Consider the following 22,657-nt stretch of genomic DNA (forward strand, 5'->3'; position numbering starts at 1 on the left):
CTCACGGCGCCGCTTCCGCCGCGCCCGGACGCGCCATGGCGGAGCTGGCGGCGGCCGAGGAGCTCGCCAAGCTCGAGTATCTGTCGCTGGTGTCCAAGGTGTGCACCGAGCTCGACAACCACCTGGGCATCAACGACAAGGACCTGGGTAAGCGGGGCGGGCGCGGCCTTCGGGCACTGAGCGGCCCCTGAACGGACGGAGGCGGCTTGCGGAGGGCCGCAGGCGCTCTTTCCGTGGGGCCACGAGCGTTTTGTGAGGATGCTTTTCGAATTTAGACGTTAAACCCCATAATTTTTCCTCAAAAAAACGACTTGCGAGCCTGATGGTACGCTTCGGTCTGTCTGCCAGGGAGGGAGCTGAGGGGACGCTGCCCCGGGCCCGCAGCAGCCACAGGGCCCGGCTGGTCCAGAGCAGCTTCAATCCCCTGTGCCGGCCTTGCACCGCTTCTTACTCACTTCTTTCAATTCACTTTATGCTTTTTTCCTCGCAGCCGAGTTTGTGATAAGTCTTGCCGAGAAAAATACCACGTTTGACACGTTTAAAGCAATTCTTCTGAAAAATGGTGCTGAGTTCACTGTAAGTGACACCTGGACGTTATTTATGTGTTATTCATGTTGTGCTTTATTTTATAGAGCTTTCTGTTTTAAAGAGAGAGTTGTGAGGACTTATTATTGGTTTTCTTCAGCTAGAAAACTACATACTAATTAGCTTCTCATATTCCTGTCTCGTATTTTTACATCTTTTGTAGTCTTTGAAAAGCATCTTCCTTTTCAAACTGCTTATTGTTATGTTGAGCATATAAAATATGGAACAAACAACTTTTTATGAAGGCAAATGTTGTCATAACTCTTCTTATGATGCTTGTATCCTGTGTTTATTGATTCCTCAGGAATAACTGTAGTTGGATTAAATAGATGATTAAAAATGGTTAGCAGAAAAGTCACATCAAATTGTCATCATTTTTGGGTTCAACTTATGCCTTTTTAGGATGTACATAAAGTCCAGTGATAGTTTTTAAAAACCAACCTGCATCTTCAGAATTGAGGGGGTTTTGTCCTATGAATATACCCTCACTTGTGCATTCTGATAACAAAAGTGCTGCAGTCATTTCTTGAAGTATTTAATTGATCTTTTCTTTTCAGGATTCCCTCATTAGTAACTTGCTCCGGCTCATACAGACAATGCGGCCTCCAGCAAAACCATCCACGAGCAAAGGTAGGTGGAGCCAGGGGCTCAGGGTTTGGGGAGGCTGATGCAGTTTCTGTTTCATCTTGTAAATCAAATCCTGCTGCATCCTGCTCTTGTTGTTCTGAGTGTGCTGCTCTGAGTATTCAGCCTTTCACATGTTCACTAATAATCAGAATTTTATTTGAATTCAGTTCTGGAATTGAATCTCTGTAAAAGCTGCATCAGCCTTTGTATTCAAATGCAAAATTAAACTTTGTATTCAAGTGTGGAAAAATCAGGAGGGAATTGTTGTAGCGGTTCTGAGTTTTGTGTTTCACTGTGCTTTTTTTTTTCTTTTTTAATCTCAAAATCAGAGGCAGTTGTCAAACCCAAATCAGAGAAAGAGAAGTTGAGGGAATTGTATCCAGCCCTTTGCAGGCCAGACAATCCCAACATCAGGGTAAGGATTTCAGATTTCTTTTGTGACTGTGTGAAAACCTTCATTTTTTTTCCCCAGTTAGTTTCAACCTTTTTTTCTCTGTCTAATGCATGGATAAATGTGAATTATGAGAAATGAAATGTGGAAGAGGTAGAAGGCTGGTGTTACTGCACATTGTTGCCAAGAATAGCTGTTAGCAATTGCCTTGTTGATATTGTTTTACAGAATATGTGAAAGATTAGACTCTTGTGATGTGAAATTTGTAGCCTGGTCTTTTTTGCATAATGTTCAAAGTAACGATGTGTTACAAACTAATTAAGAATGTTGTACATTCAGAGGCTATGAAGGACTTGCGTTCTGTATTTCTGTAATAATTTGGGCATTGAGATGGAACTTTCTATTGTATGAAAGCAGAATTGTCTCAATATTGTGGCCAAAGAGGAGAGTGCTTATTAGGTTTTTTTTTAATCACATATTGAGTCTGATCTTTTTTTACCTTGAATTCTTTCTGAATAGATACACCTATGATGATAATTCAGTAGATTAATTCTTTGTGACAGGCTTTTTATCAGCCCTTTTGCAGAAAGGGGCAGCAGTTCTCTGTTCTTGCAGAATATGCTGGATGAAGATGATGTGAAAGTGGCAGCTGATGCCCTGAAAGAGCTGGAAGCTCTGATGCCAAGTGCAGACAGGCAGGGCAAGCAGAGGAGCAGCGACCATCGGTGGGTGCCTCGTGTGTCTGGAGGGGAGGTCGTGGCTGCTGTCATTCATTTCCTGAGGTGGAAATCCTCTGCAAAGGTGTCATTCTTGTTTGTTAGGGCAAAGAAAAGGAAGAGGAGCCGAAGCCGGAGCAGGGAGAGGAAGCGAAGGCACAGATCTCGCTCCAGGTCTCGCTCCAGGACTTGGGACAGGAGCAGGGGAAAATCCAGATACCGGTCAAGGAGCAGAAGTTGGAGTCCCAGCAAGGACCGCAGGGACCGGGAAAAATACCTTGAGAAGAGCCATGAGAGGTGGAGGGACAAGCACATAGACCGTCCCCCGGCTGAGGAGCCCTCCATCGGGGACATCTACAACGGCAAAGTCACCAGCATCATGCAGTTCGGCTGCTTTGTGCAGCTGGAAGGACTGAGGTACCCTTGGGTGTTTATTATAGATCTGCTACTACTCCAGCCAAGTTCTCTTTGCTGCTAGTACCTTAAAGGTGTGATGAGGCTACCAGCAGGTAGTCTGGATTTTCTGGAGTTTCACAAAAATAAATTTGACAGTGGAGAATATTAAAATTCTCACCACAAAAACCAGTTTGTGAACGTACACAATCTGTTGGCAGCAAAATATTTTAATACAGATTCTGAGGGATCTGAAGGGCTGTCAGAGCAGTGATGTGCCCCTTTCATGCCTCTCTGTTTCTCTCTCAGGAAACGTTGGGAAGGCTTGGTCCACATCTCAGAGCTACGACGAGAAGGACGGGTTGCCAACGTTGCTGATGTCGTCAGCAAAGGCCAAAGAGTGAAAGTCAAAGTGTTATCTTTTACTGGATCCAAAACCAGCCTGAGCATGAAGGTACAGAGCTGCTAAAATTCTTAAAATTATTCCTGTTTTTCACTCTTTTTGATGGAAACTAATATACAACCATTCAACTGGGAGTTAAAAACTGAGTTACTGTTCTGTATTTAAGTGGCCTTTTACTTTTTATTCATTTTCTCTAGCTTCTTAGTTTTGATGTGGTGCTTCTAACAATTTCTTGGCTTGACATGATATCAAAGAGGCAAGGCAAACCTCAAGCTGTTTCTGTTTATCTTCATTTTTCAGTAGAAGAGAAACTTTTAATTTTAAACTAAATCATTACTGTTGCCAAGACAGAGTAGAGTGTGAGGATGTTCTCACCCAGCAGTACCAGGTGAAAAAAAGCAAAAATCCTACAAACCAGCATTTTCTGTGAATGGGCATTAGAAAGCACCAGAGTTAATAGATGAGGAGAAGCTCTATGATTGATTAATTAATCCACCTAACGCAGGATGTTGATCAAGACACTGGGGAGGACTTGAACCCCAACCGCAGGAGGAACCTGGTTGGAGAAACCAATGAGGAAACGTCCATGAGGAACCCAGACAGACCCAGCCACCTGTCCCTGGTGAGCGCCCCCGAGGTGGAGGACGACAGCCTGGAGCGCAAACGCCTCACGCGCATTTCTGACCCCGAGAAGTGGGAGATAAAACAGGTGAGAGCTGCACTCAGGGAGACAGGATGGCAGTCAAGGTGCCAGGGGGTTTCATGAACTAGGGTACAGCTCCTGGATTAATTGGTTGTGTAACTTCTTAATTGGTGTCTTCTGATTTGGGACTGATGCAAGTAAGACTCTTGAAAAGGCACTCTGCTTTGAGCAAGCAGTAGTTTAAAATAATCTTGGTTTAGTTTTTTGACAGGTGAATAGCCAGCTGATAATTTGAGGTGCATAACTTCAGTTCATAATATGTATTTTAAAGTATTATACATATCTGTATCCTTTAATGAAGTTCCAGATATTTATTGATGTGGTGCTGTTTGGAGTAACAAAAGGGCTGCTTGGTCAGAGGCTGGATGAGCTGGGGAGAGGTGTCCAGGATACAGAACCATTCCTTTATTCCTGTTTTACAGGAATAATGGGGTTAGAACTGAGTCATAGGCACGAGTTGTGTTCATTCATGGGGACATACTCATGCTGTATTCATTCTGTTCCCAGATGATTGCAGCTAATGTGCTTTCCAAGGAAGAGTTTCCTGACTTTGATGAGGAGACTGGGATTCTTCCTAAAGTTGATGATGAAGAAGGTAGTATTTCCCAGTAGTCTTGTTGTTGTAAATTCCTTGTTGTTATGGGTTAGCACTGGCTAGATGTTAGTGCACTCATGAATATATGTTTTTTTCTTCTAACAACTCTTGTGGGATGAGATCAGGAACAGAGTAGAGCAGGCTTAAATCTTGAAAACAAAAAAAAACTTACTAAAACTTTATTAATTACATAAGAACAGGGACAGAAATACTCTTAAACACACACAGAGACAGAAATAAAAACTTCTTAGAACATTTCTTCTCTCAGTTTCTACTTCTCCACTTATCACTCTTCACAGACTAACCCCTAGGTTTTAGATCAAACAATCACTACTCAAAAACAAACTAATCTTCAATTCAGCAAGGGAGAGAGGAGTCTCTCTCGCACTACAGACTGTTCTCTAGAACACACAGGTCTACTCCTTATGTGTTTCTATGTCACCCGTGGCACTGCCCAGAGAAAGTTTGCCAGGGTGACACTCTCTTTTTTTTATGTCCAGCGCTCTCACCGCTGTCTCATAGGCAAAAACTACATACAGAGCTTTTTAAGGATACTTGCATGCCGAGCTCTCCCCTTTTTACCCAGGGGCCAGGGTTCCAGGAGCAGGTCTGCCCTGAGGGCAGAGAGTGCCACTTCACCTTCCTCTTCTTTTCTCTGCTCGCTACTCACTTCAAGTGCCAGTCACTGTAGCAAAAGCAAGAGGCAGCTGTATCTACCTAAAAATGCAGTTTATGTTCAAAAGAGACTCAAGTTTAGTCTATGGCTGACATTATGCAAGAAAAGTCTAGCTCTAAGGCTACTCTTCTCATTCTTCTATCGAGTTCTTTCTAATCATGCTTTATCATTTCGGTCTTAGGCTGCTTCCCTCTCTCCGAAAACTACCAGTCATGAGAATCAATGTCTAAGAAAAGTTTCTTTCTGCTAAGCAAGAGTTAACAGTTTCTTCTCAGCAGAGTGCTGCAGGCGGAGGCACTCCCAGGCTCGGCAAACCCCACGTAGTTGAGCACCTTCTCCCGGAGTTTGGGGGGAAAGAAGGGAGTGAGAACACACAGAAAGCACTTCTACAGTTTTTCACTCTTCTATCCTGGACAGGGCAGCTCAGTTCTAGTCTTGTCTATTCTCTTTTCCCCCCCGGGCCCCAGCTTACTTTAGTTTCACCGCGTGGTTGTCTTGAGCCTGGCTACGTGGCTTCCCCCTCCCCCACTCAGCCCAGAGCTGAGCAGGGGAGAGATGTTTCTACTGCTGAAACTAGAACCCAAAAGAAACCGACCCCCCCCAGACTCCTGCTTTTAACTCTTTGTGTCCTCAGAGGCGTGTTCAAACCTCTGAGTGACTAACCCAGGTGCCAGCAGAAAAGCTGATTACTGATTGGACTGCCTACATCCCCCTGGAAGAATTTACCTCTCTCCTAACTACGACACTTGTCTTTCTGGATGAATTTTGATTCAAAAAGATATTGATGATAGAAGTAAATGTAAAGTCTCTCATAATTTGCTGTCATCTTGTACATTTGGAACTGGGGTTCCTCTGGCTGTGTTATTAGTGGCATTTGGATGTGCCCTGTCTGTGCATTTTTATTGCAGTGTTTTCACTTCTAAAACTCTTAAATATCTCATAATCAAGAATACACAGGAAGCATTATTTGAAGAGGCACTTTTGTGTACTTGAAGGATGTTTAACTTTTCTGTAAAAATTGTCACTTGTGAATTTTAGATGAGGATCTTGAGATTGAGCTGGTTGAAGAAGAGCCACCATTTCTTCGAGGTCACACTAAACAGAGCATGGATATGAGTCCCATTAAAATAGTAAAGGTAAGAGATTTCCAGGGCTAAAACCAATGTACTTGATTAAATAAAATAAATATTTGGGAATTTAACAACCAATTTGCCACCTGCACATTACTGAGAGCCCTGAAAAACATAACCACTGAACTGAAGCTCCTTCCAAATAAAGCTGGGTTCTAACTTAACTGGTGATTCTGAAGTGGAATAAGGGAACTGAAATGCCTTTTTACACAGGTGTGTTAGTACAAAATTTCTCTGTTCTGCTTTCTCTTATCTTTTCAAAGTAGAAGATAGAAAATAATTGTTTTCATTGATTGTGCCCACAATTATTCTGACTGGGCAGTGTAAGGATGCTCCGTATTATGACTGAAAATTCATGAGGCTGGCCTGATAGATATACCCTGGAAATCTAATAAACAGAATTTAAAATATTGAAAGCATTTTTGGAAGGTGCTTCTAAAGGACAGTGACAACAGAAAGATAATTGAAGGTGAAGGAATGGTGGTGCTTGAATTCTTCCCTTTTTGCCCTCCAGAACCCAGATGGTTCCCTGTCCCAGGCTGCAATGATGCAAAGTGCTTTAGCTAAAGAGAGGCGAGAACTGAAACAAGCGCAGAGAGAAGCAGAGATGGATTCCATCCCCATGGGCCTCAACACACACTGGGTGGATCCTCTCCCTGATGGTATGTCTGAGCACAGGCAAACTGTGCCTTTTTTGTGCTCCTTGAGCAATCCAGGAGAAATGTCTTGATACTGTGTTTGCCACACTTTAAAACTGAGTCAAAGAAGAAATGCTTTTCCACTGAAATGAAAATAGGAATGTCAAGGGAAGTGTACAAGTATATCTGTGATAGTGGAGGTATATATGTAGGAACTTTAAAAGCTTTTTCACACACAGAATAGAAAGCCTGGATGATGGAGCAGCTGGAACAGGATCATCAGGGTCTGTGCTGTGTGAGTCTGGATGTAATGATGATGAAATTGTTTCTTTTCCAGTGGATGGAAGGCAAATAGCTGCAAACATGCGAGGTATTGGGATGATGCCAAATGATATCCCTGAGTGGAAGAAACATGCATTTGGTGGCAACAAAGCTTCTTATGGTAAGAAGACACAGCTTTCCATCATTGAACAGAGAGAGAGTCTCCCAATCTTCAGACTGAAGGAGCAGCTGATACAAGTAAGACTCTTGAAAAGGAATTCTGGTTTAAGTAAGCAGTAATTTAAAATAGTCTTGGTTTAGCTTTTTGACAGGTGAATAGCCAGCTGATAATTTTAAGTGCATAACTTTAGTTCATGATATGGATTTTAAAGTATTATACATATCTGTATCCTTTAATGAAGTTCCAGATAATTGTTGATGTAAGTCAAAATTGATACTAAGATCATATGAGCAAGGGATAAGTCATATGAGCAGTTAAACAAGTCACTGACTTGATCAGTAGGAATACTTATGTGATTTTTGGTCTGGGTCAATTGAAGCAAAAGCAAGAGCTGCTCAATCTAGTCCCAGATAGCCCATGCTGATTTTGTTTGGTTTGTTTTGACTTTTTAAAAATGTTGACAGTTGTATGTTTTCTGACCTTTTCTAGGCTGTGCATGACAACCAGATCCTGATTGTTATTGGAGAGACAGGATCTGGGAAAACAACCCAGATTACTCAATACCTGGCTGAAGCAGGATATACCTCAAGAGGAAAGATTGGATGTACTCAGCCTCGCAGAGTGGCTGCAATGTCTGTTGCAAAGAGGGTGTCAGAGGAATTTGGTTGCTGCCTGGGACAAGAGGTGAATTTCCATGTTGAAGAATGCCAAAATAAGCATGGGGAGAAGTAGGAGAAATCACTAGTGGAACTAGTTTTCTTGTGTGTCCATGTGTCTATTCCCCTGTAGGCTGTAAAGTGAGTTTGTGGACTAATCAAACAGGGAGTTAATGAGGCTGATAATTATGTAACTTCTGTTTCTGGGCAACTCTTCCTTCCAGGTTGGCTACACCATTCGGTTTGAGGACTGCACCAGCCCTGAGACTGTCATCAAGTACATGACAGATGGGATGTTACTGAGGGAGTGCCTGATAGACCCAGATCTCACCCAGTATGCCATCATCATGCTGGATGAGGCCCACGAGAGGACCATACACACAGATGTGCTCTTTGGGCTCCTCAAGAAGGTGATGTAGCACTGGATTTTTCCTGCTTTCAGTGGTCTCTGTGTGGGTAGGAGAGGTGAAAGGCAAAGGTAAAGTCACACAGGTTCATAAATGTGCTTCAAGAGCAAATGCTCTTAAGGGTTTATGGCCTGAATCGTGAAATGAGGCTCTGTGGGAAGGCAGAGCAAGGAAAATGCAGCAGAAGCAATGAGAATTTGCCATCCTGGATGTTCATAATGCTGGATGAACAGGGGAGTTTTTGCTTTGTTCATCCTTCTCTGCCAAAAGCTTTCTTGTGATAATGTTGCTGAGGGAGGCTTCAAATGAGACCTCAGTGGTCAATTTTCTGAAATTCTGAGTGCTGGGATGAGCTGCCCCTCTCCTCAGACATTAAAACACCTTGTATTACTGGTTGTATTTGTCTGACTTCAGTCAAGTGCCATATTTTTATAGCTCCAAAGGCAGTAAATGACTTGAGAACTTTGTCCTCCTGCAGACAGTGCAGAAACGACAGGACATGAAGTTGATTGTGACCTCAGCAACGCTGGATGCTGTGAAATTCTCTCAGTATTTCTATGAAGCACCAATCTTCACAATTCCTGGCAGAACGTACCCAGTGGAAATTCTGTACACAAAAGAGCCAGAGACAGATTATCTGGATGCCAGTCTGATTACAGTAATGCAGATCCATTTAACAGAGCCACCAGGTGAGTGGAGAATGGTCTTGGGTTATTGGTGATTTAAAAGACCTCTGAGCAAGGTCATTCTCTAAGTCATGGATCCTGTTAGAAACATGAGCAAAATGCTGTCAGGCCTGTTCTTTCTGGTTTGAAAATAGAGTAACTATTTTAGTTACTGAAAAAGTTGGGTGAAAGACTGAAGTCTGTTGCTCTGGCTAAGAGTTGCTGCTCAGGGGCTAGCAGAGGTTGGGGATTCTCATCAGTGAAAAAGATATGAGGAATGGAAATTTGGTGATGCAGGAGTTGCACTGAACAGAACTGATTCTGTGGATGTTTTAATTTACTTCCTGTGCAGGTGACATTTTGGTCTTTCTAACTGGCCAGGAAGAGATTGACACTGCCTGTGAAATCCTCTATGAGAGGATGAAATCTCTGGGACCTGATGTTCCAGAGTTAATTATCCTTCCAGTATATTCAGCTTTGCCCAGTGAAATGCAGACCAGGATCTTTGACCCAGCCCCACCAGGGAGCAGAAAGGTAATTTAATCTGTGTGCCCTTTCATCTTCTGCTGAAACATTTTAATAGTGGGGTGTATTACATTGCTGAAAGAATACAGTTTTTGGAGAAAATATGATTTACAGTTTAGAGCATATTTTTGGTTGTATACATAACAAATTATCTAAGCCTTTGAAAACATGTATAAAAACATCTGATGTAGCAAACCTCTGTGTGGAATGTTATTTAATGATATCTTTAAAGGATATTAACTTCAGTTAATCTAAAAATCTGAAATCTAAATGCAGTTCCTGTAGGATGGAGGTGAATTTCCTACCAAGCAGGTAGGGAATATCTAGGGATACATTCTCAGGAAGGTTTTTCTGTGAATACAGGCTGTGTCTGAGTGACTGGTAAAAAAATCTCCCTGAAGTCAGTGCAGTCTGCTTACAAGCTCTCTCTTGCTTTTAATTGTGGATTTCATCACACTCTTTTTCCCTTTTTGCCCAAATTTTAAACAAAGGTAGATCCTTAAAACCTGTCCATCTTTGTAGATAACACCTCTGTGAGCACACTTGTCCTTTGAACATTAATTGACAGTGTTTGCATTTATAACAAACTGCTCACATTACACCAGTGGATGACATTGAGTGGTGGGCTTGGCTTGGCAGCCTGACACAGAACTGGTGCTGACTCAAACTGTGATTTGCAGGTTGTCATTGCCACCAACATTGCAGAGACATCTCTGACTATTGATGGGATATATTATGTGGTTGATCCTGGCTTTGTGAAGCAGAAGGTTTATAACTCCAAGACTGGGATTGACCAGCTGGTGGTGACACCGATTTCCCAGGTAGATATTCTGTGTTTGGCTCTCCCATGGGAGCATTGTTGGTTTCCATTTGCTGTCACTCTCTTGTGCTTTTTTGGTAGCTTTTCATTTACTATAGTTACACACCTTCAGCTTTTAAAGGAGCAGCTAGTGTTTCTCTTTATTTATAAGTTTATTCTAAAAAGACTTCCTGTAAGTATTGGGATATTTGTGTGATAGTGAATACAGACAAATAATTTACTTCACGTTGAGTAAAGTTCCTCTGGGTCAAAATAAATACGGAAGAAAGGGCATTGCTTTCTTTTGCACTGGGAATACTCAGGATTTTCCACAGATTGTCCTGAACCATGTTTCTTTCAGATGGCAGAATTCCCCTTTGAGCCTGTGCTGTGTAGGATGTTGATCATGTCTGTTGTGTTTCTTGCCACTGTGGCATCCCAGCACATGTGAGCAAAATGAGGCAATGATGAAACCACATTTTTGGTAGCTCCATGAGGCTCCTTGAGGCTGTGCCTACAGAATGCATACTTCCCTGTGTTGTATTGAAAACCTTTCTATCAGTACAAGTAAAATTGTGAAAAACCATTTTATTTTACTTGTTTTCACCTGTTCCACTTTGTGTCTGTTCACTGAGGTGCCTTTTTATCTTTAGGCTCAAGCCAAGCAGCGTGCAGGAAGGGCTGGGAGAACAGGCCCAGGAAAATGCTACAGGCTGTACACAGAACGTGCATACAGGGATGAGATGCTGACCACCAACGTGCCTGAAATCCAGAGAACAAATTTGGCCAGCACAGTGCTCTCCCTGAAGGTGGGTGTTTCACCAGCTTGTAGTGAGCATGGTGTTTCAATAAATGAGGCTCTGCCTTTGTCAGGAAGTAGTGCTGTAATTTGAGTCTCTTTTAGTGAACAGAGGTATTTTGGAAGGGAGATTTCAACAAAAGCAATTGTCAGGCACTGGGCTTGCCCCTGTGTTTTTCTATTGAGTGTTATTCTGTTGGATATCCAGTTAAATTATGAGTTTCAGCTGCACAGAACAGTTTGTTGCAGAAGGCAGAAGAAACAGAAATCTCAAGAGCAGTAGCATTTCCTATGTAGGGTACATTTATATTGTTAACAGAGGAGACACATTGTTGTAGAGTGGGTTTAGAGCTGGAAACTTGGGCATGTCTAAGTGTGCACCATCCCTCTGGAAGGCTGTGAAGTGGATTAACCCAGTCCCAGCTGGGAAAGCTGCTGCCATTCCCCTTTCTGGGAGCACATTTCACGTCCTGTGGAGCTGTCAGGCCACACTGTGGTACAAGACAGAAAGTCTTCAAAAGCAGCATTTAGCTGATGTTTCTCCTCAGCTGAACCATCTTGCTTGGGGGATGTGTGGAACAGTGACAAAGGAGCAGAACACAAAGCTGAGTAGTGCAGGAATGCCATGGCCAGTGCTCATTATTTCAAGTGCAGGAAGGCAGCTGGGCACCTGCAGTCAGGGTAAGGACATGAGGCTGGGTGTGGGAAATGGATTTGTAGAGAATTCTCAAAGCCTGACAGAAGGCTCACATGGTATGGACCTGTATGCAAACTCTGAGATAAAAAATGCTGACTTAGAAATGCCATGGAATAGATCACACATTGAGAGAGAAGTGGAACTGGAAACAAATTTCAAATGATGGCCTTGCAAATAGACAGATACTTTGGAGAAATAGAACTATGAAAGATGTATTGTTGTAGGACACACAAGGGGTAATTTTAGATGATTGGCTTTAAGGCATTAGCAGCATGGTGTGGCAAAAGCTGATAGGCCAAGAAATGTTTATAATGTACTGTAATTAAGAAATAGTTTGGCTTCTGATTGTGATGGTGTTAATTGTAACATTTGTATTGTCTCACCCTTCACATGAGACTGAAAATGGAATAAGAGTCTTTAAAATGCCTCTCAGTTGCCCCATCTCTGGGTCAGAAAAAGGGATGATCTGACAGCTAGCATTGCCTAAAGTTTTGAGTGCCTCACTGTTTGATGTTGTATCTCTGGCTGGAGTTTGTTATCTTCCTCCTCAGTGTTTTAACCTGGCTTTTCTCCACTCCCTCCCAGGCTATGGGCATCAACGATTTGCTGTCCTTTGACTTCATGGATGCTCCCCCCATGGAAACTCTGATAACTGCCATGGAGCAGCTCTACACCCTGGGAGCCCTGGATGATGAGGGGCTGCTCACTCGACTTGGGCGCAGGGTAGGCAAATAAAACCTCTCCTACCACTGCCTGGCTTGCCAATATTCAGGGGGTGACATCAGAGCAGTCATGGCAGGCCTTGCTTGGCACTGTTGGTTTCCTTTTGCTGTCACTCTCTTGTGCTTTTTTGGTAGCTTTTAATTTACTATAGTTACACACCTTCAGCTTTTTAAGGAGCAGCTAGTGTTTCTCCTTATTCATAAGTTTATATTTATTTTAAAAAGACTTCCTGTAAGTATTGGGATTTTCCTATGATAGTGAATACAGACAAATAATTTGCTTCATGTTGAGTAAAGTTCCTCTGGGTCAAAATAAATATGGAAGAAAGGGCATTGCTTTCTTTTGCACTGGGAATACTCAGGATTTTCCACTGAATGCCCTGAACCATGTTTCTTTCAGATGGCAGAATTCCCCTTGGAGCCCATGCTGTGCAAGATGCTGATCATGTCTGTGCACCTGGGCTGCAGCGAGGAGATGCTGACCATTGTGTCCATGCTGTCTGTGCAGAATGTGTTCTACAGGCCCAAGGTGAGGAGCTGAGCCAGGAGCAGCAGTGGTACAGCCTGGGAGGGTTTGGTGGGAGTGCCTCAGGGGTTAGGAGGGAGCATATTTCCAAAAGAAACCTGTGATTTGGTAAGAACATTTGCTTGTGCATTACTTCTCTGAGAAATGAAATATTTCATTTAAGGGCCTGTAGCTGTGCTGTTGGTAGTTCCTTTGCAGGTGGGAAGGTAGAAGGGAAAAGTCCTACAATCACTCTGCCTTTTCCAATAAACACATACAGCCTAAACCAAGCCAGTCCCAGCTCAGGAGTTCAGATTGCCTTTTCAGATACACAGAAAGGATTTCTTCATGGCACCTCTATCCTGTGCTGCCTCTTTTAAGTCAGTGAGCAGCAGGCTGTGCAGTGGTGGGATCAGGTTTGTCCTGGATCCATTACTTCCTCTGCAGGGTAGTCTGTTAACTTCAGTTTTGATCTAAGCAGTATGTGATTAATGTTTTATGTGCAGATGGGAGAAGTGGGGAGAGGATCACCAGGCTCAAATCTACTGCTTCAGCACATTTCTTGATGAGTGACTGAAGTTATTTCAAGAGCAGAACACCAGTTAGTGCAGTGTGTGCATCTGCTTCCTGCAGCATAAATGAACCATTTACTTTGATGTGTCCTTTCAAAAATAGGAATTGAAATTGAACAAAACTTTTTGTGTTCTCTTAATCTTATATTATCTGTTCTGTGATAGATTAAAAATGATGCTATGATTAAAAATGTCGTGCTGTGAGTGACAGGGAGCCTCTGTCCAGGGATTGTCCAGCCTTTTGTTGTCCAGGGATTTTCTCTGTGGTGCAGATATTTGATTGATGTATGTTTTATGTGTCAGGATAAACAAGCACTTGCTGATCAGAAGAAAGCCAAGTTCCATCAAACAGAAGGTGACCACCTCACGCTGCTGGCTGTGTACAATTCCTGGAAGAATAACAAGTTTTCAAATCCCTGGTGCTATGAGAATTTCATCCAGGCCCGATCCTTGCGGCGGGCACAGGACATTCGCAAGCAGATGTTGGGCATCATGGACAGGTGAGCACTCAAGGAGGACAGGCACTGACTTTGTGTCTTACTGTTCTGACATTGTAATAGCCAAAGAAAATTTGCTGAACTGATCTTGGTAGCTGCATCCAAATCTGGAGAGTTCTAATCACGTTGTGTCTTGTGTGGCAGGCACAAGCTGGATGTGGTGTCCTGTGGGAAAGCAACAGTTCGGGTCCAGAAGGCAATTTGCAGTGGCTTCTTCCGAAATGCAGCGAAGAAGGATCCCCAGGAGGGCTACAGGACACTCATTGACCAGCAGGTTGTCTACATCCACCCCTCCAGTGCTCTCTTCAACAGGCAGCCTGAATGGTAAGGAGGGCAGGAGCATGCAATTCCTGTTTCTCTTCAGGCATTGTAACAGAGAGAGTCATGGTGTGTGCTGTTTCTGGAGTACAGCTCCGAGCAGAGGCTGCTGATTCCTTAGCAATGAGCAGACTGAGAAAAGCCTCAAGTCTACTTTTGTCTCTTTTCTGCTGCTAAACTTGGTGCCTGTGTAGAGATGAGACTGACTTTTGGAGCCAAGGCCAGGCCTAAAGTTGTGTGGGGTTTTTTTGTAGAAGTGAGTTTCAAACACTGAGTGTTGAAGAGGGAGAGAGCAATGTTTTAAATGGGATGAAGGAATTCTGTGCTGAGGAGTGGTTGTGAAGTAGAAGGGGGAATGTAGGGATGGTTCTTCTGGAGCCTGCACTGGAGCTTAAAAGGGGCAACCTCAGCTGCTCCAGCCCTTGTCTTGTTGCTTGTTGTTTGCACAAACTGCTGTCAGAGCTGCTGTCCCTTCCCGCAGGGTGGTGTATCACGAGCTGGTGCTGACCACCAAGGAGTACATGCGGGAGGTGACAACCATCGACCCTCGCTGGCTGGTGGAGTTCGCCCCGGCTTTCTTCAAGGTCTCTGACCCAACCAAGCTGAGCAAGCAGAAGAAGCAGCAGCGCCTGGAGCCCCTCTACAACCGCTACGAGGAGCCCAACGCCTGGAGGATATCCCGCGCCTTCCGGCGCCGATGAGCGCGGCTCCCTGCCCGCCCTGCCTGCTGCCCTGTCCCTGGGGCTGGCACTTTGCACTGCTGCCACCATCCTGGGGACAGATGTGTCCCCGAGGCTCAGCTGTGCCATGCACAGGTGCTCAGCCATGGCACTGCAGGGGCTCGAGGGGCACCCCGGGTGTGCTGCAGCTGCTCAGGCTGCTGCAGCCTCTCAGGAGGGGTCTTGGAGCACTTTAGTGATTTCTTTTTTTAAAAGACAAAATCTAAGACTCAAAACTCTGGGTACTGAGGTGAACAGCACAAAAAAATAGTGACTTAAAACGGGTTGTTCACCGGCCTGACTGGGTTCTGAGTGACCAGACAAATGGAAGCTGGAATAGTTTGTGTCTTTACCCTGCTAAAAGAGATTTATTTCTACTTAACATTCTTGGTCAGTGACTGCCTTTTGGGAGCAGCCTGTCCTCTATTTTACCAAGTTTGTGCATTTTCCCATTCAGTGTAACTTTTTGTCTTTTATTTACGCCATCTCTGGTGAGATATTTAGTATCTCTGGCTTTGGGATGGAAGGAGAAAGGCAGGAAAAATTCTTGCAAACCAGCTAGAATATATTTTGACAGTGGCACAGGTCAGACTGCATCTCCTGGGTGCTGAAGAGTTTATCAGCCAGTAATTACCACATCCCCTCTGCAGCACAGCTCCATCTGCAAATGTAAGTGGTGAGACCTTTTATGCAATGTGCCATGTGCTTTATTTTCACTTAGACTCTTTGGTGATATCACAGCACATCACAGCTGTTGTTTTTTTGTAACAGAGTGAGCTCTTACAGCTAAAATGTCTGTAAAAATTGTGTAACAGTTTCTTGTTTCTGGTCACTGCCCAGCCTGTGCTATGCTGTGCCCAAACTACCTGTAAAATACTTTTTTGTTGCCAACAGATGAAATTTATTGACTCCATAGCTGCAGAAAACTTATTTTTTTTCCAAAGCTGGAACATTTGCTAAAATTATTGTTGAAACGAAGAGAATTAAGTTGACTGGTTGTTTTACACAGTGAATTGGAAGAATTTTCACACTGAAAAGTAGCTATGTTGGAAATACCTATCTGTACAAAGGTGAGCAGGGATGTTGTTAAATGTCCTGAGCTTTCCCTCATGTTGTATCATAAAATTAAAGGGAATTACAAAGTTTGTAAGTTTGGACTCAGAGTCAAAGCAAAAAGGGCAGGAATGGAAGTGCCTCCAGAACATGCTTAAAGCTAATTCAGGGAAAAGGAAACAGGTGCCATAAAGCCAAAGCTCAGAAGAACTCAGGCACAAACTCTTCCAGCTGTACACTCCCCTGAGACACCTTCCTCTCTCCTGCTTTGCCTTCTCACTTGATCCTTTCCACAGTTCCCCTGGGGCCTGGAGAACCATCCTGAGCAGAGCTGGGGTGCACAGTGATGTCTCTGTGCAGCTGCTCTCTCTGAGGAAGGCAGGCACAGCCTCCAGGAGCTCACAGCTCCAGCAGCAGTGTGGCCCTGCTGAGGCCAAATCTCAAATCCTGTGCCCAGTTCTGAGCCCTTCACTACAAAAGGGATGTTGAGATGCTGAAGGTTGCCAGGGATGGGCAGGGTGTTATGATCCAAATTGAGATGCAAATGAGACCACGTGCTGAAGTCAATAGTATGGATTTTATTTAACTGCAAATATGAGGTAAAGAGAGAGAGAAATAAATAGGAAAAGGAGAATTGGGGAGTGAGATAATGAGAGTGACAGACAGATGAAGTAGAACGTGCAGGTGTAGATGGGAATGCCCATGCTCCTTCCTGCTGGGGGACAGTTCTGCACTGTCTTACCAAAGCCTGGTTCTCTTGCAGCACTTGTCGATCCTGTGCAGTCTTCAGCAGTGAGTCTGGGGCACTTTGGGGAGCCTTTGATCAGTTGTGATCCCTTCCAGGAGTGCCTCTCACATGCGTGTCCCGGGTGAGGGTGACCTGGGCTCGGGCAGTGTGTCCTACAGCAGAGCCAGTTTGTGTAGGGAGGGCTCTGCAGGGGCTGCTGCTCACCTGGCCTGTGCCAGGGGATGGTGTTCACCCCTCTGCACCACAGCTTGGGAATCCCACTCAAAAACTGCCCCCCTTTGCCTGGGGGACAGAACGTGCAAACCTGGCCACAGCAGATGAGTCTGGGCTCTGCACCCCTGCTGAACCCAGTCAGATCCAATTCTCAGCACAGCTGCTGGGTTGGGCTTTCCTTGTGGCTACATTCTTCTCCCCCAGCCTTGTTAACTTCTCCTTAGCCCTGAGATAACTGGACAATAAATAGTGCCATCTTTATCTTAAGTTGCTGTCAGGAATCTTCTTGTGGGGTGTGGGGTGGGCTTTGGTGCAGTTGATTCTTTGCACAGTTGGCTACAATGGGCAAAGCCCTTGGCTGATTTTAACATTGAGCCATTAATTTAATCTGTCTCAGAAGGGTCTGGAGCACAAGTCTGATGAGGAGCTGCAGGAGGGACTTTCTCTACAACTCCCTGACAAGAGGTTAGAGCCACATGAGTGTTGGCCTCTTCTCCCAGGCAACCAGTGATAGGCCAAGAGGAAATGGCCTCCAGCTGTGCCAGAGGAGGTTTTGACTGGATATTGGGGAAAATTCTTCATAGAAAGGGTTGTCAGGCATTGGCACAGGGCAGTGGTGGAGTAACCACCACCCTGGGGGGGATTTAAAAGGCAGGGTAGGTGAGGTGCTTAGGAATGAGGACTGGTTCTTGCTTAGTCTCTGACTTCTGGCAGCTTCTGCAGGAGTTGTGTGGGAGTTGTTTTATGCTTTTATGGAGTTGTGTGGGAGCTGTTTATGTCCCTCCTAGAAGCTCCTGGGTGTTTTCAGGACCAGCAGAACTTCAGGACTCCTGTCTATTACTCCTGTACCAGCTGCCTCTCAGTCTAACTGATCTGAGTGTATTTATTGACTCCCAGCTCTGTGATCTGGGTTATTACAAATCTCTGAGCTTTGGAGGTCACTGTTGCCTTGCTGATTCCTGGAACTCCCCTGTGGCTGTTGATCTGTTGCCCTGACTTGAGAAACCTGAATGAAAGGTACAGCTAAAATTGCATTGAAATGTGTGAACTCACTCCCTGAATTCTGGAAGGAAGGGCAGAGGGGTAGCCCTAAGGATACTGGATAAATGTAAAATCCTTGGGAATCCTGCAGATGGGGATATCAAAGCTGTGAGCTGGTGCCACGGGGAGGTGCAAAGCGAGCTCAGAAGGTAAAGGAGGACCAATCAGTGAAGTTGTACTGGCCAAAGACCGACCAATTTATTAATTATAGCATTTTTACACTCAGTAAAGGCAGCTTATACCAAGGGAAGGGTTCCCCTTCACCCTCACTTCTGGGACACCACAGGAGCCGTGCTGGCCAGGCAGGAGCAGGGCAAGGCAGGAGGGGCAGGAGCTGTCAGAGCACCAAGGCTCTGCCCAGGGCCTGCAAAGGCAGCAGCAGAGCAGCCTGCTCTGAGTGTGGCCTCTCCTCAGGCAGGGAGTGCTGCCTTTCAGGGCTCTTGCACTCAGGGACAAGGCTGGCAGGGTTGGCAGTAGCCATGCAGGGGAGAGGCAGCAGGGGAAATCAGGCTTTCAGTCAATATACAGAATTTTTTCTACAGGCTACCGTGCTGACAGGTTTGGCAATGCTCTGTGTTCAGCAGCTGAAACAGTGCAAACAGACTTTTTCTGTATGGGTACAGTGTACTGCTCCTTGTCTAACTGGGAACGTGGTGGGGCTGCTAATTAAAGAATTAAACACCTCTTAATCAGGCCCTTATAAAGGTTTACTGTTGTGGAAAACCTGCCACTTTAGTTAAGTTGCATGTGCTGCATTGGGCTGCAGAGGGAGCTGCCTTTTCAACACATTCAAATTCCCCTCAAACATGCAAATATCTGTGGAGTTTAAGTCTGAATTCCTCTATTGAGATCTGTGTATGGTTTAGGTTACTTTATATAGCATTTTTTAATCATACCTCCACCAGGTTCTTCTCTTGCCTCAGACAATTCTCATGCCAAGCCCAGGACAGGCACAGTCAAGAGCCTGGCAGCTCTTCAAATATCCTGAGAGCGTTTGTTGAAGAAGTTTTTCGGTTTATAAAAGCCACAACTCTGCACTGAGCTGTGTCTCAGGCCTTGCTGCTTCCCACAGTCCCTCCACCTGAACGAGGCACTGGCTTTGACCTGTGCCCCAGACCAATCCTCTGTCACTCCCCTAAATGGCTTTGGGCCCTGGACTCCAGCACTGCTGAAATCCTGGCCAAGGCCTCCCCCCACCCTGCTCAGAGCCTGAATACCAGAAACTCCTGGCATGAGCACAGGGGTGATAAGGCAGGAGCATGCACGTGCAAGAAATGAGTATTCCTCAAGGAAGGCACAAGATCTGTGACCATTGTCCTGCAGCCATGGTGGGAAGAAGGCTTAGCTGGCCTGTGAGAGGGAGTTCCTCTGGTCAGAGCTGGAAGCAGGTCACACAGAGCTTCAGGACAGGTGCTGAGGAATGGAGTCAGCAGCAGCATTGTCACATTCTCATACATTGTCACATTCTCATACATGAAAGGAAATCCTGGTGGGCAGCATCCCCTCCCTCTGCACCGAGAGGGGTTTGACAAGTGTTTGACACATCTGGAGGCACCAATTCCCTGCTGTGCTGCTGGGATGTCTGCACAGCTGAGAATGTGCCCGTGCTGACACAGTGAGAGTTTTACCACAGGCACACAGGAGCCCTGGCTGCTGGGAGCTCATCACCCACTCGAGTACCTGAACACTTGTCCTGACCAAGCACGGAGTGCTGGCCTGGACGAATGCTGGCCACCAACCAGCCCCCTCCCTCTGTGCACAGGGCTAGAACGTGTAGCCTTTGCTGTAGAGCTGTGGAGGGAAGCCCCCGAGGTCTGGCAGGTAGGAGCCCTTCTCGTCCAGGTGGGAGAGGGGCAGCGTGTCCTCCTCGCTGCCCTGCCGCTCCAGCTCCGCCGCCAGCGCCGGCCGCGGCTGCTCGGGGAAGGCCATGGAGAACAAAGCCTCAGGCTCACACACGAACTTGTACACGTAACGCTCCCCAGCCACCTGCAGGGAGCAGAGAGGGGCAGGTGAGAGCTGCAGGCCCAGGGGCAGCACCAGGCAATGCTCCCCAGAGCCACGGAGGGCTTCCAAAAACACCCTGAGATGTGTCAGAGCTGTAAATTCCTCCCTGTGCTGTCCTCTTGCTTCTCTGCTGCCCTGACCTCCCCTGGAACAGCTCCTGGGATGCTGCAGGCTGGCACTCTGTGTCCAGGTAACAGCAGTAGCAGTCCCTGAGCAGTCTGTACTGACAGATGCACTCCCAATTATCTCTCCAGGGCCCTGGGTGTGCCACAGACCATCCCCACCACACAGCACCAAGTTCCAGGCAGCCTTTCTCTCACCAGGGGCAGGACTGGTTATATCTCCTTCAAGCTGCATAAATTCCAACTCTCCTGACTGCAGACATACACAGCAAAAGAGAGAAGCCATAATTCCCCCTTTGATTTCTCATGCCTTGCCTACATTCAGCTCCTTGCCAGCCTCTCCATTTAACTACAGCAAAGAGGAGTTTTGGGGAGAGCAAGCCTGGGCTGCCTGCCTAGCTCAAGGACATTCTGTCTGTAGGACTCCTTGTCTCAGACAAGAGAAGCATCACTCAAAGCACAAAGTTTTCTGCTGCCTTGCACACTGACCTTCTGCATGATGCCTTTCTCGTAGTAGTAGCGCAGGGAGCGGCTCAGCTTGTCGTAGTTCATGGCTGGACGGTTCTTCTGAATCCCCCAGAGCCTGGCAACCTGCAAAGGGAGCACCAGGCTGTGGGCACGGCTGGGAACCAGCCCAGGGGACAGCAATGTCACCCAGCTGCTTCTCTTTTCACAGGTGGGACCATGACACGTACTAACATTTCAGTATTAGACTCACCAATCATTTAGCAGCTTTTAAACACGAGTGGAACTCAAGCATTCTGTGTCACAGAGAAATTCTGGCCACTACAGAGCTCATTTGCTGTCACCACTGCTCCTCACTCTCCACTATTCTGAAAGCCTGAGGATGCTAAAGGGCTGCTTTGTCCTTTGTTACACTTAATATTCAAATTTGTGGGCAATGTAAGATGGGATAGAAAATGTTGGCATGCAATGGCGTTTTTTAGCTTAACTTTTGTATGCTGTTGTCGTTTCTTATATTTCCTTGTATTTTTATAAGATAAGTCTTTATAAGCGATGTTACTGCAGCAGTTTTGTGCATTTTCCTGCCCTTTTTCAACAGCCTGTACTATTCCTGCCAATGCCGTGGGTTTCTCGTTAATGAATTGTTCTGTCTTGGTCTGATGTTATCCAGTACTAGAAATTTGGGGTTAATAGATGTTTCTTCCACGGCAGATAAATAGAAACATAGAATCCTAGAGTGGTTTGGGTTGGAAAGGACATTAAAGCTCTTCTTGTCCCCCTCTCTCTGCCATGGGTCTTCAGGGGTCCCGTGTTTATCAGACCAAGTGTGAGGGAACTGGAACAGACCTGTGCCTTCCCTCTCCTACACGATTTTCAGCTTTATCCATCAGACTCAGAATTAAGCTGATGTCAGCCTGCCAAGACAACTCACCTGCTCTGAAAATGCCCATAATTTTGATATGTATCAAGAACAGTGCTAAATGCAGCTCTAACTGGAACAAGATATGAACAGATATTATGGACACTTCTCTCCAAACTGTCAAGCATTGCTAGGGTTTTTTTTTTTTTTTTGAACATGGCAGCATTTGAAATTACACTTCAGTGAAAGTAATCTTGAAATAAAGATAGACTAGGACATATCTGCTTCCAGATTCTTATCAATATCTCTGCAATCAGTAGGGTTCAAAACTCCAAACCTCAATGTCAGCCCCAAGTATGGAGCACGACAAGACAGCACAGGTCACTGCAAGAGAGTGAATTATTCAGGGAAATGAAGGCAGGGGATAATTTGACTCACTGCATAGCTGAGGTTCTGAATGTGCATACAACCAGCCTTTCCTAAACCTGATATTTGTGTCATTTGAGTGTTTTGACCTCTTCTAAAAACCTGGACTTGCTGCAGGGTCTAGCGAGTGCCACTGGCAGGCAGAAGCTTCAGAGGAAAAGCCACTTGAGAATTTGCAGCCCCAGGAACAGTGGGGGATTCCCCTGAACCTGTAGAGAACCTCGATGGCTTCACCTCCTCTGGCTCAATGAGCTTGAACTCCATTCCTCTGCCAGTCCAGGCGATGAAGTGGGAATTAGTGGGGTTGTCCAGCAGAGCCACCAGGAACTGCCAGAGCTGGAGCGACCCCCGTCTCTGGTAGGGGGGTCCCTCCCGGTACCCTCCACCTTCCTGCTTGATGTCTCCTGCTGAGAAGAACAAACAAGAGGTTTCTAAGGAGAACACTGCAAAAGCCACTGGGAAAATAAAAAACACATATTTAAAAAAAGCAGCCCATTTAACAGTTTCACAAACATTTACCTGGGAATATTTCAGTTCACATAAAAC

At 45.4% G+C, this 22,657-nt stretch overlaps 2 protein-coding genes across 5 annotated transcripts in view; one reads left to right on the plus strand and one right to left on the minus strand.

Annotated features, from left to right (window-relative positions):
- DHX8 (DEAH-box helicase 8) lies at positions 1–16,325 on the plus strand. Its single transcript, XM_063403887.1, has 23 exons — positions 1–147; positions 491–576; positions 1,143–1,215; positions 1,542–1,627; positions 2,219–2,328; positions 2,425–2,736; positions 3,022–3,166; positions 3,621–3,824; positions 4,326–4,413; positions 6,128–6,225; positions 6,734–6,881; positions 7,195–7,376; positions 7,789–7,983; positions 8,180–8,365; positions 8,841–9,051; positions 9,380–9,561; positions 10,233–10,373; positions 11,005–11,160; positions 12,433–12,570; positions 12,970–13,098; positions 13,950–14,146; positions 14,288–14,467; positions 14,943–16,325. Exons 1-23 carry the CDS (start codon positions 36–38, stop codon positions 15,160–15,162), a joined length of 3,579 nt encoding a protein of 1,192 aa, XP_063259957.1. The 5' UTR covers positions 1–35; the 3' UTR covers positions 15,163–16,325.
- The window catches only part of ETV4 (ETS variant transcription factor 4), a 15,624-nt gene continuing 8,304 nt past the window's right edge, over positions 15,338–22,657 (minus strand). For 3 of the 4 annotated variants that reach the window (XM_063403915.1, XM_063403913.1, XM_063403916.1), the window contains 3 exons: positions 22,346–22,518; positions 20,851–20,952; positions 15,338–20,221 (listed from right to left, as the gene is read on the minus strand). In XM_063403915.1, the coding sequence (XP_063259985.1) occupies positions 20,000–20,221; positions 20,851–20,952; positions 22,346–22,518 (497 nt within the window). In that variant the 3' untranslated portion in view covers positions 15,338–19,999. The remainder of the gene's footprint in view (positions 20,222–20,850; positions 20,953–22,345; positions 22,519–22,657) is intronic. The other variant, XM_063403914.1, reaches the window with a different exon arrangement.

This window comes from Prinia subflava, chromosome 8 (assembly GCF_021018805.1).
Source record: "Prinia subflava isolate CZ2003 ecotype Zambia chromosome 8, Cam_Psub_1.2, whole genome shotgun sequence".
Classification (NCBI taxonomy): Eukaryota; Metazoa; Chordata; class Aves; order Passeriformes; family Cisticolidae; genus Prinia; species Prinia subflava.

Coding starts and splice junctions, on each gene's coding strand:
- DHX8 (XM_063403887.1), top strand. CDS start 36: ATGGCGGAGCTGGCGGCGGCCGAGGAGCTCGCCAAGCTCGAGTATCTG. Junction 4,414..6,127: donor TAAAGTTGATGATGAAGAAG/GTAGTATTTCCC, acceptor TGTGAATTTTAG/ATGAGGATCTTGAGATTGAG. Junction 12,571..12,969: donor TCACTCGACTTGGGCGCAGG/GTAGGCAAATAA, acceptor TGTTTCTTTCAG/ATGGCAGAATTCCCCTTGGA.